Source organism: Ambystoma mexicanum, chromosome 9 (assembly GCF_040938575.1).
Source record: "Ambystoma mexicanum isolate Mex_15411 chromosome 9, UKY_AmexF1_1, whole genome shotgun sequence".
Classification (NCBI taxonomy): domain Eukaryota; kingdom Metazoa; phylum Chordata; class Amphibia; order Caudata; family Ambystomatidae; genus Ambystoma; species Ambystoma mexicanum.
The window spans coordinates 649,107,886-649,120,064 of record NC_090931.1 but is presented as its reverse complement, the minus strand read 5'-3'; the positions used below and the strand labels follow the sequence as shown (position 1 = coordinate 649,120,064).

Sequence of the window (12,179 nt, the reverse complement as noted above, 5' to 3'; positions counted from 1 at the left end):
AAATTTCATAAAGACTCCCAGGGGGAGACTTGAGGCCGAAGAGAAGCCATGTTTGTCAGATGTCCAGGCCTCAAGGTCTGACCGGAAGGCTGGTGTTGGGGGTTGAGTAAATTGGAGGGGTTTGTCTGGTCGCTGCCCCCATAATTGTGATGTCCAGACTTGGGGCGGGGGGTACTTGGTCGGAATGGTCTGAGCTGGCAGGAGTAATAACTAGAGGGTGAGGGCCACACTCTACATTTTAGGATAATGTGTATTTAAAGCAAATTATGTGCGTTTGTGCAAGTATCTGAAAGGCCATCAACACCTATGCCCAAAATATGCGAAGAAAAAAAAATCTTCCCCAGACAAAACTGTAGGAACAGTGCTGCGCTCTTCATATATCGAAATTACTACACATAGCAGTTTACTTTTTTGTGTTCAACTGTTCAATCCGTAGTAGTAAAGTAAGACTGATAAATTAAAAACATTTTGCATATACACAATTCTTTGAATCCAAAACGGTCCAATGGATTACACCAAGACTGAATACAAACCAGCATCGGCGAATATTTTTTAAACAAAAATTCCATTTTGGTAAATATAAAACAACCAATTATTTCTAAAATAATCGTAGGAACCCTCTGCTTGATGCTGTCTGCATTTCGGGTCTGCACCCTTCAGGCGAAAGGAAGGTTCCCATTGCCTCGTTTTCTATCCCTATGACTTCAATTTGCCTGAACGATGTTGGTTTGTTTAGTGTTTTGAAAAAAATGTGGTGAGAAGTCGCTACAACAAAATGGGCCATATCCCGAGTGTTTGGCTCTTGCGGAATAGCTACATTGCTCCCAATCGTGCCTAGATTTCTTTGCTCTTTAGTCTGTAATGGACTATTTTAACTCTTGAAAATAATAACTTGATGTCGAATCTTGGAGAGTCGTATTGTCAAGTACAAAGAATTGGCTGTCAACTTGGTCATTAGTAATTTTCTCTGCATCGCACAATAGTTTAATGACAGCAAGAAAACGTGGCTTCAGTGCCATGGAACAAAGAATATGTAGTTGGAGTATGTATTGAGAAGTCGTGGGGGAGGATTGAAGCAGACTGGGTGAGCTAGTCGGTGCAAAGCTGAGGTGGTGGCTTAAATCCTACTTGTTGGATCACAGGAGCACATAATGCAACAGTGCCATTTGGAAGAAATCCGCCTCGGGGTCGAGGGAACCAATGGGCAGTGATGGACATATGGTCATGGTTATTACCTAATGCACAACCTCTCCCCTTCAGACATCATCGGGATCTGCAAGAGCTATGAAGATGTCACCAAGATCACAGTGAAATCGAACAACCGTGAGGTCTCCAAGCGGAATATCTACTTATTAGATACCTCTGGAAAAATGGTGTCGACCACTCTGTGGGGGGAGGAAGTGAGTATGTTCACCTTTGGAGACTAGCTGTGTTGCCTCCTCGGTTTGTACTTGCATGTAGCTTTCTGCCCCGTCTAGTGCTATGCTAAGGTGGTTGTGTGTGAGCATGGGTCGTGAGGAAGCTGCTAGTGTAGTTCAGTTTGTCTTGCATTTTTCATCCATGGCCTTTGACTTTTATTTACAGGCAGAGAGGTTTGATGGTTCGCGGCAGCCGGTCGTGGCCATCAAAGGTGCCCGGCTCTCTGACTTCGGGGGGCGTTCCCTCTCTGTGTTGTCTTCCAGCACAGTTCTGCTGAACCCGGATATTCCAGAGGCCTTCAAACTTCGTGGATGGTACGTTCTGTTTTTTTTTAATTAAAAAAAAATGTATGTTCATTTTTTCAAGGTAAACTTCTTAGTTCAATTCCTGAAGGAGTTTTGAAGACATTGTTGGCTTGGGCGAGACATTGGGTTAGCCATGATCTTTGATGAGCACCACCTAATGGTAGGTGCTCACGAATTAAGCAAATTCGTTGGCAGTAGCAGAGGGTTCTGTAGCATAGCTGCTTGGGTAGGGAACACCTGTCAGCCATCTCTGCTGAAGAGTTGAGGGGACTAATAGCTGCCAAAGTCTGCCCACTTGGTTTATAGATGGAACACATTGCATTTGAAACCAATTGGCCAATAGCATGTAATCTCAGTGACGGATCAGGAGCACTTTCAATTAGTTTGGAGCCAGTGAAGTAGGTGGTGGCAACGTAGGAGTGATAGAATTTTAACATCTGGCCTTTAAAAGTCTCACTGCAGCATCTTTACCTTTCTGGGCCTCAGTATTAAAAACCTTGGAATGGAAGCTTCCGCTAGACCATTAGCCTTCCATGACAAACGCCTGAAAAACCTAGTGGTCGAAGGCTCCCTCTTCCCCCACACAGAGCAAATATCTGCTCTTTGGCAAGGAGAAAGGTGCTTTACGATTGGATGAGGGCAGAGCATATGTTTTGAACATATGCCCTGGGCTTCAAATCTGATGTTCGCGTTGCTGTGGAAGAGATGGCTCTTGTTCCCGGGGCAGCTGCTGGGATGTAGTAATTCTACCCCAAGGATATTGCAGCATGGTTTTCCAAATTGTGCAGCAATAAAAAGGAATATTGAAGCACGAATATCTACATTTTCGCAGCACTTAAAAAAAAAAGGGTATCGGTAGCTTCTAAACGTACAGAATTCCATTCCCAGTGCTCATATTGTGCCTCCCAATTTAAACAACCCGAGTTACTTCATATAAATTATACATGGAGCTTTGAACCAATGGATATCTGAAGTGTACACTGACTTTTTTTGATTAGACTAATTCAAATAAGTGGCTGAAAGTTAATTTGGCGATACATTTAAAATGACACATGTGCTTTTTGTTGTGAGAGCAGAGCAAAATTGCCATAAAATGGATGGTCTGCATAATTGAGGCGAATGACTACAAGACAAGTCACTACGGTCAGCAAAGCGTACTTCTGTCACTGTTTGCATTAGGACGGGCATAGCAGATGCAGCCAAGAAGGCAGACGGTTGTAATTGGGCGGTCATACACTATTTCCTGGGCTGTCATTTCACCAGGATTGGATGAGAACTGGCGATATTGACTGAGATTTGTGGTGGTCTGATCCGATTGGATAATCGTGTGTGCATGTAAAATAGGAACGTTGATGATTTAATTCACTTGCCGAGTGGGACCCGATAAACGTACATGGATTGAGTGAAATCGATTCGTCCTGAGGGAATACATGCACCTGTTTGCATATGGTCGTTCCCCTTTCTGAAATAGCTTAGGATGCTGGCCAACCATGATCTGGAGGGTTGCCGGGAGCAAAGTCCGAGGTTCAGATTAATTCCAAGCCTTCATCTTGGGTCTTGTCATCTCGAGTGGGTCCCAAGCCTGCTTGGCATAGACCCAAGCTACATCTCACTGACCCTGAAACATGTCTGGTGTTGCTTGTGTTCTCGTGCAGAAGGGATGGGGATGTGACCAAGCAGTTCAGCTGGACTGGCCCTTTTGGTGTGGGGCCAAGCCCGATTTGCATATGCTTTTTCCCCTGCAATGACTATTCAACACTGGTCTGGAGGGTTGCTCCGAGCAATGGCAGAAGTTTTAGATTCATTCAAAACCTTCCAGCCACCACTTCTTTTGTTTTGCTTCAGATAGTAACTCCTGGCTTGAAAGAATGTCTGCTGTAGGAATGTTCTAAATTGTACATAGTCCATTTAGGGCTGCATAAGGCGCACTTGGACCAAATGTGGGTACTGACCTGCGTTTGAAGACTCACCAGTCTAGACCACCTGATGCTGCCTGCCCTCCTGCTGGAAATGTTAGTTTCCCTTCCTTCTCCCCTTCGTTGTTGTCAGACTGTTTAATCCGAGGTGAGCTCTCCTGCCTCTTTGGAGTCCGGTTTAGCGTAAGATGGAGGATTGATCCCGGCTTCGGGTCACTGGTTCACTTTTTCATGTATGTAGGTGTATGTACTCCACCCACTTCCCTTCCGCCGCTGCTCCTTTGAGTTGCATTGCCTGCTTGTCCTGTCGCAGACCCTGCACCTTGCAGATCGGTGCTTGTCTCGCAGAGAGCGGGCATTGCACTGCAGCCCGCCTCGCTGTACACTAGGTGGCGCCCAAGTGAAGCAGGACTTCTCCTGGCGCCTGCTGCGCGGCGAAAATTAATCATTAAACGTGGAGTGTCTCTTAGAAAAGTGTCTGAGCTGCCCTGCATACCAAGCGGGGCGCGTGCACCCATGAAGGAACTGTGCGCCCATGCGGCAGCTGTGCCAAGAGTGCAAAAGGGGAGGAGGTGGACGGGGGGGGGGGGCGTTAAAAGAAACGTCAGGGGCACACGGAGGAAGGAAAGCGTCAATTTAAGCAAGCCACTCAAGGGAGAATGGATACCGGAACATTGGAGATGATGGCAATGAAAGCAGTCTTCAGGTTTATTTTATTTATTGGCATTTGTAAGGAGCGTAAACATCAAGAAAATTGTGCTTCAAAGCGCCCCTCGGATTCCCCGGGGATACCTGAAGTGGTCGGTTTGGCGCCGCCCAAGCCTCAGCGAAACACAGTTTAACAAAGGTAGCGGGCGCCCCTCTCTCGCAAGAACAGACATGATAACCTGTTCAGTGGTTATTAACCACTTGAGAGTTCGCAGCCACTGCTTTTACCCACTGTGCCTTTCACAGATGGGAAATATCCATTTGCATATCAGTCTTTGTCCTGCCCAGGGGCAGTCCAGCACCGAAATACAATGGCAATTCCAATCTGAACGAGAGTACCACCAGCAACCCCAAACACGTGTTTCACCCTTGTTGGGGATCATCAGTGAGGTGAAGCTGATGCCTCTCTAAGCACAGTGAGAGGGAGACCACGTCTGGTTGCCCCCAGGAGACCTAGGGTTATCAATCCCAGGTTCCTTAAAAAATAGTTTAACAAAGGTAGCGGGCGCCCCTCTCTCGCAAGAACAGACATGATAACCTGTTCAGTGGTTATTAACCACTTGAGAGTTCGCAGCCACTGCTTTTACCCACTGTGCCTTTCACAGATGGGAAATATCCATTTGCATATCAGTCTTTGTCCTGCCCAGGGGCAGTCCAGCACCGAAATACAATGGCAATTCCAATCTGAACGAGAGTACCACCAGCAACCCCAAACACGTGTTTCACCCTTGTTGGGGATCATCAGTGAGGTGAAGCTGATGCCTCTCTAAGCACAGTGAGAGGGAGACCACGTCTGGTTGCCCCCAGGAGACCTAGGGTTATCAATCCCAGGTTCCTTAAAAAATAGTTTAACAAAGGTAGCGGGCGCCCCTCTCTCGCAAGAACAGACATGATAACCTGTTCAGTGGTTATTAACCACTTGAGAGTTCGCAGCCACTGCTTTTACCCACTGTGCCTTTCACAGATGGGAAATATCCATTTGCATATCAGTCTTTGTCCTGCCCAGGGGCAGTCCAGCACCGAAATACAATGGCAATTCCAATCTGAACGAGAGTACCACCAGCAACCCCAAACACGTGTTTCACCCTTGTTGGGGATCATCAGTGAGGTGAAGCTGATGCCTCTCTAAGCACAGTGAGAGGGAGACCACGTCTGGTTGCCCCCAGGAGACCTAGGGTTATCAATCCCAGGTTCCTTAAAAAATAGTTTAACAAAGGTAGCGGGCGCCCCTCTCTCGCAAGAACAGACATGATAACCTGTTCAGTGGTTATTAACCACTTGAGAGTTCGCAGCCACTGCTTTTACCCACTGTGCCTTTCACAGATGGGAAATATCCATTTGCATATCAGTCTTTGTCCTGCCCAGGGGCAGTCCAGCACCGAAATACAATGGCAATTCCAATCTGAACGAGAGTACCACCAGCAACCCCAAACACGTGTTTCACCCTTGTTGGGGATCATCAGTGAGGTGAAGCTGATGCCTCTCTAAGCACAGTGAGAGGGAGACCACGTCTGGTTGCCCCCAGGAGACCTAGGGTTATCAATCCCAGGTTCCTTAAAAAATAGTTTAACAAAGGTAGCGGGCGCCCCTCTCTCGCAAGAACAGACATGATAACCTGTTCAGTGGTTATTAACCACTTGAGAGTTCGCAGTTCTGTCTTAGAGAGGCATCAGCTTCACCTCACTGATGATCCCCAACAAGGGTGAAACACGTGTATGGGGTTGCTGGTGGTACTCTCGTTCAGGTTGGAATTGCCATTGCATTTCGGTGCTGGACTGCCCCTGGGCAGGACAAAGGCTGATATGCAAATGGATATTTCCCATCTGTGAAAGGCACAGTGGGTAAAAGCAGTGGCTGCGAACTCTCAAGTGGTTAACAACCACTGAACAGGTTATCAGGCCTTGTTCTGTCGAGAGAGGGGCGCCCGCTACCTTTGCAAACTAAATTTCAAGGAACCTGGGATTGGTAACCCTAGGTCTCCTGGGGGCAACCAGACGTGGTCTCCCTCTCACTGTGCTTAGAGAGGCATCAGCTTCACCTCACTGATGATCCCCAACAAGGGTGAAACACGTGTATGGGGTTGCTGGTGGTACTCTCGTTCAGGTTGGAATTGCCATTGCATTTCGGTGCTGGACTGCCCCTGGGCAGGACAAAGGCTGATATGCAAATGGATATTTCCCATCTGTGAAAGGCACAGTGGGTAAAAGCAGTGGCTGCGAACTCTCAAGTGGTTAACAACCACTGAACAGGTTATCAGGCCTTGTTCTGTCGAGAGAGGGGCGCCCGCTACCTTTGCAAACTAAGCCTCAGCGAAACACACCGTTTCCTCATGCGCAGTAATTGGTGCAAATTAAATCACCGTGTTTCACGTGGATTTTGGGTTTTGTGGGTCAAAAAGCTCTGAAGTGAGCCGAGTCCTAGGTGAGTGGAGGATAATGGCACTGCCAGCTCTGTGGCTAAATTGCTGATTTAGTAACCTGAAGACACTAGTTTTATTTCCGACTTTGGCACTTGTACAAAGAATGGTGTGCTTTTAGGCAAACTATTTGATCTGTGTGCTTTAGCTGAAACAGCCCAAACTGGGGCCCATCCCAGTTTTGTGTACCACTTCCCACCCGACTTTGCTGGTCCCCCGCTTTGTCCCCCCCCCCCCTTCTTTCCCTGCCCCCTGCAATAATGTCAACCGGACTCGTATTGTGGGTGGAAAAGGCAGCAGCTGCTTTATTAGGCAGGAGGTAACTTGCAGGTGTTTCGGCAGTACAGCATCCGGATTCTGCTCTCAGCTGGTGCCCGTATACATTTTGCACTTTTGCCAGGTGGTGATCTCCTGCGACCAGCAGGTTGCTAACAATTCTATCCCATTTATACCTTGCCCCAGTGTTTTGTCCTCTCTTGGATCATACTTTACCTGATCTCAAGTCTACTAACCCAATTTCCCCATTGCCCGGTGTCTTGCATGCTTACACCTCCTACTCCTCTGCCCGGGTGCCTAATCTCTTACTCGTTCCCCCACCTCCCACCCATTTTCTGATCCCCAGTGTCTTAATCTTCTTGTTCCTATCCCCCAGGTGCTTCGACCCATTGCTCCTTCCCAGTTTCTGGACCTCTTCTGCCCTGCCCCGTTACCTAGGAGCCTTGTTATCCTCCCAGTGCCTCTTTTCCCCGGATTCTTGTCATCTTCCCCAGTTGCTCCTGCCCTGTTCCCCATGCATCCTGCCCTTTCCCCTTGTCTCATCTTGGTGGCTTGTAATCTTCCCTCTCGCTTGGTCCCTGCCCCCATGGTGTTGCCTTCACCCCCTAATTCTCCTGAACGGCCGTCCTCTCCGCTTGCCTTGCGTCCCCCGGTATCTGTGTCTCCCCTGATCCTTGGATGCTATCCTTTCATCCCTCCTCCTGCTGCCACCCTGGGTTTCTCCTGGTCTCCCCGGCTCTTCCCTCTTTCCTTTGTTTCTGACCTCGATGTCTTCTACAGCCTCCGCCAGCAGTCACTCCCCTTTTTTGCTGTGCCTTTTGGGCCCTTGCCCGTTCCCAACGTAACTTGTTTCCTTGCCCACTTCTACCTTTTGCTTGCTAGCCCCTTCTGCCCCCTGACCTACCCCCGCCATGACTCTTCGGTGGCCTCCGCTGCTGAAGTATTCCCCCACCCTCCTCAACCCTTGCTCTTTGGTACCCAAGCTTATAACTTCTGTCCTTTGCGCCTCACCATTTAGAAACTGCCCTTGATCCGGTCCTGTTGGTCCACGTGCATTAAAAAATAAATGTTCTTCCCCATGCCAATTGTAACGTAGTGGCGTCCCGAGGCAGTCCTCATTCCCTTTTCGCATGTGTGTGTATGTATGTTTCGGCTACTTGTGTCGCAGCATCCCCATCTCCTTTCACCATCCCTTCAAAGTTCTGTTTCCTTTTTTCCCGTCACTTTTGTATTTGTACCCCAACTCTTCCAATGCTTCCCTAATGCCCATTCTCATTATTGCCATCCTGACTTCTGATAGATGCACCCTGTCATTTGCAAAGTAGCCGGGCGTGCTCAACGTTATCAATGTGTGTTTTATATAGCCCATACCTTTCAAGAATTAATTTTGTGTTCAACCTCTTCCTGGATTCCTCCAATCATGTCTGGCTATGAGCCCCTTTCCAGCGCTGGCGCAGTATAATCTCTGATCGTATTAATTCGGTAGCTTCTAACATATTGCCCAGTCTTATCAGTGGTCCATGCATCTGTTGCAGCAACCCTTTCCTGCCTTCCCTTGCTAAGTCGTTCCCCCCCCCTCCAAGATGTGTTACCAGTATGTCTGGTTCGCCGTATATTTTTACTTTTTCCCTCGTCATTTCCAAGTTGCCCCAGAACATGCCCCTCCCCCTCCCAACCCAGTGAAAGTCCGTACAGTCGAGGCCCAAGTTGCGTCTCTACGCTTCTTGCCCATTACCCACGCCACTTTTCCCAAAGGAGAAATTCAAAGATTCCAGTTCGATAATTCCTCTAGTATTTACCTCCCTAGCTGTGCTACCCGCTGGCCCCTCCTCCCCGAGCCCTTGGCTTGCGATTCTGCAATTACTTTGGCCTCTCCCAACACTCTCTTCCCCATAGCCTGGCAAGATCTGGTGGCGTCCCCCCTTCCTTACTCCCACCTCGTGCCCCTTTAGTCCCGTTGATGTTCTCACCCTAGCCTTTTTCCTTTTGTCTTTGTAGTCATGCGCCCATCACTCCTTCTCCCCCCTTTTTTTGTTACGAACTACCCTGTGGACCCCACCATTCGTTGCATATGTCAGATATACAAACGCAAAACTATCTGATTTCCACCTCCAGGTGTCCCTTATTTCTGCCTCCTTCAGCCCTTTGTCATGCGTGGTCGTTGCCGCCCCAATTGTGAATACGTGGGCTGTATATTTCCCCTCAGGCAGTTTCGTTTTCCTTAACGTCATATCTAATACTCTATTAAACTGATATTGAGTCAGTGGCATCCTGTCCTGGTGCACGAAGAAGTAACTCTTCGCTGTCGGTCTGATCGCTAGATGAGCCCTTGTTAGTGTCACAGGGCAGTAGTTGCTAGACCCAGTCAACTCCTTCCCATGCCCCGCCTGGTCGGTCTTGGATTTCCTTATCTTCACCTTGATCTTGTCCCCTTCCACCAATACGTTTTCCCAGCCTAAAGCCCTGTTGCTGACGTCCTGCCTTGATCTGGGTAATGCCTCGCTTATTCTTAATGCCGCAAAAAATGCTAAACTAGAACCTACTTTGAATAGGACAACCTCAAAAACTGAACTGCACTCTTTTTCAAGCTTGTCTATCAATACCTGGAAGGTCCCCACCGTGATAGGTATGATATATGATGTGGCATTTATAACGCGCCTGTACACAAGTATGTCTAGGCGCGACAAGACAAAGGGGGGTGGGGGGACCAGGGAGGACAAAATAATGATCTTACTAGGCCTTGTGTTATTCAGATCGTGGGGGGGTAGAGGAAAGGGGAGAAGTGCAATGGGTGAGGGGAAGGGGGAAGTGCCGTTAACTAACAAGTGCAGCCAGCGGGTGGCTCCTAGGTGCAGAGAAGCGACTGTAGGTTTGCAGATACAGACGCTTAAGTGCTGAGGAGCCCGGAGGCAGTGCGAGGGCAACTGGACATGCAGGAGCCTGGGCCCGAGTTCAGAGGGTGAACAGTGCGCAGAGCAGTCGGGTGCATCAGCAGGGGAGAGGAAGAGGGAAAGCGGAAGCGAAAAGGAAGGTCTTGAGTTGCTTCCAGAACCAGAGGTGGTTCTGCTGAAGTTGGAGAGGCTCAGGGAGGCTGTTCCCGAGGGAGGCCCCAACTGAGGAGATGGATCTGCCCCCAACTCTCTGCATGGAGAACTGTCTGACCCTCCGATTTGGTGGTGGATGAGCAGAGCTTGCGAAGGAACATGTTTTGGAAGAGAAGATTGGAGGTAGAGCTCTTCCAGGTCCCAGAAAGCCTTGTGGACAATGCAGAGAGTCTTGACGTTGATCCTTGTTGCCACGGGGAGCCAGTGAAGAGATTTTAGAGCTGGAGAGATAAGATCCCTGGGCTTGATGCAGAGGACAAGTCTTGCAGTCCTGTTCTGGATAAGTTCTAAAGGTCGAAGAGTAGAGGCGGGAAGATTTAGAAAGAGGCTATTGCAATAGTCCACCCTAGAATGGACCAGAGCTCTGGAGACAGTGAGCTTCTGGGGGAAACCGATCGTCTTTCTTTCCAGCAATTCCTTTATCCCTTCCCTGCCGTCCGAATTTGAAAACTCATGGTTGGATCTCCCTCTCCCATCCCCGCGGTTGTGCGTGAAATGCTATTGCAGACAAGTGGCTTTGAATCCAGGACTTTGATTTCCTGTTGTCCTTTGCCCACAGTGTGAATATGTTTACCCTTTCTTCCACTGCTTGCTCCCCCAATTCAGGTGTCACTCTCTTGAACATTTGCATGCACCTTCATATCTCCCTCTTGTCCCACCTGTCACTGCCAACTTCCTCATTCTTGTGTCCACGTCGCCAATCTCCAGTCTGTCGAATTTCATCATTCCCCCAGCTGCTTGAGGCCACGCTTGTCTGAACCTTGCCATCTTGCCGAGCAGTCCCCTGTCCCATAATCGATCCTGCCATGGTTGGTCTCGCGCCACTCTACCACTGCAGGCTCTCAACTCCGATTGCTTCCTGGTTGGGTGCCACTGGCGGCCCGATGCCGGTCGGGAATGACCCCCCAATCTGGGTGCTGTAATTTGTCCATTGTCATTTTTGCTTGGTGGGCTTTCGCTTGTTGCTTTGTCCCCCCCCAGTTCACTGGGGCCAAGCAGTGCTGTTTCAACTGCCAGTTCCGCCTCCAAATCTTTCTTTGTTTTTCCGCCCTTTCAAGCCCGTATTTGTTTTGCACGTTCTCTTCTTCGAACCCTGAGAATCAGTTCTAATCCCGATTCTTGTGACCCTGTTCTCCAGCTTGACCTTTCCCTTTTTAGGTCCGCCTGCTGACCTTCTCTACAGGGGCCGGCCTGAGGACCTCCCATCTAAGCCATTGCTGCTTCCCAGCTTTTATTTGCTATTGCAGCAAATTGCCGCCAAAACCATGGCCCATTTATGATGCACTTGTTGATGGTTCGACCTTGATTAATGCATCATCTATCCGTGTCCTCAATCTCCATACTCTGGCTTCCTCAAACATCGCTCAGATTAGGCCCCTTGTGCTTATAGTGTCGGCTTTTCTTGCTTCGTCTCAGCCTCACATACCACCTCTAATACGATCTCTGCTGTAGTTGTCTTGGCAGAGAGAGTGCCTCCATGTATGTGCTGTTTTTATAGACCCCTTGTTGGGGTGGGGGCAAGTCTACCTTCTCGCTCCGCATCAGTGGTCCTTTCGCTCCTTCCCTTTTCTTCTGCCTGGCACCCCTTTGGCTGCTTGGGGCAGATAAAGTGTATATATAAAACTTGGTGCTCATCACCCCTCCCTGTGTCCCTCAGCATTAATGCCATTCCTGCCTGCCTTCCTCTTCTATTCTCCACCCCCTCCTTCATTCTGCTCCCTCTATTCTATCCATACTTTGCTTCTACTGCCTAACCACCTTTTTTAGTTCTCGCACTATCCCCAGGGTCTCTGGGCAAGTGACTGAAGTTCATTGGCGCTATGTCGCACAGAAAATAAATGCCTCTTCATTTCAGTTATTTCAGTGTGCTCTATTTACCATATGAAGAATGCAAATAGTATTTGATTTGTTTCCACGATCTGCCTTCCCTCATTGTCTTTATTTCAAAATACTTTCCTCTCCAATGTGCCTCTATCACTCTCCACAAGTGACATAACCAGCTATTTAAAACACTAACCATATTGTGTTTGAGAAT

The 12,179-nt window shown here is 48.6% G+C and overlaps 1 protein-coding gene across 1 annotated transcript in view; it reads left to right on the top strand.

Moving 5' to 3' along the window:
* The window catches only part of RPA1 (replication protein A1), a 295,679-nt gene that overhangs the window by 196,122 nt on the left and 87,378 nt on the right, over positions 1 to 12,179 (top strand). Inside the window, exons 11-12 of the mRNA XM_069615363.1 lie at positions 1,261 to 1,400; positions 1,585 to 1,733. Of these exons, the coding sequence (XP_069471464.1) occupies positions 1,261 to 1,400; positions 1,585 to 1,733 (289 nt within the window). The remainder of the gene's footprint in view (positions 1 to 1,260; positions 1,401 to 1,584; positions 1,734 to 12,179) is intronic.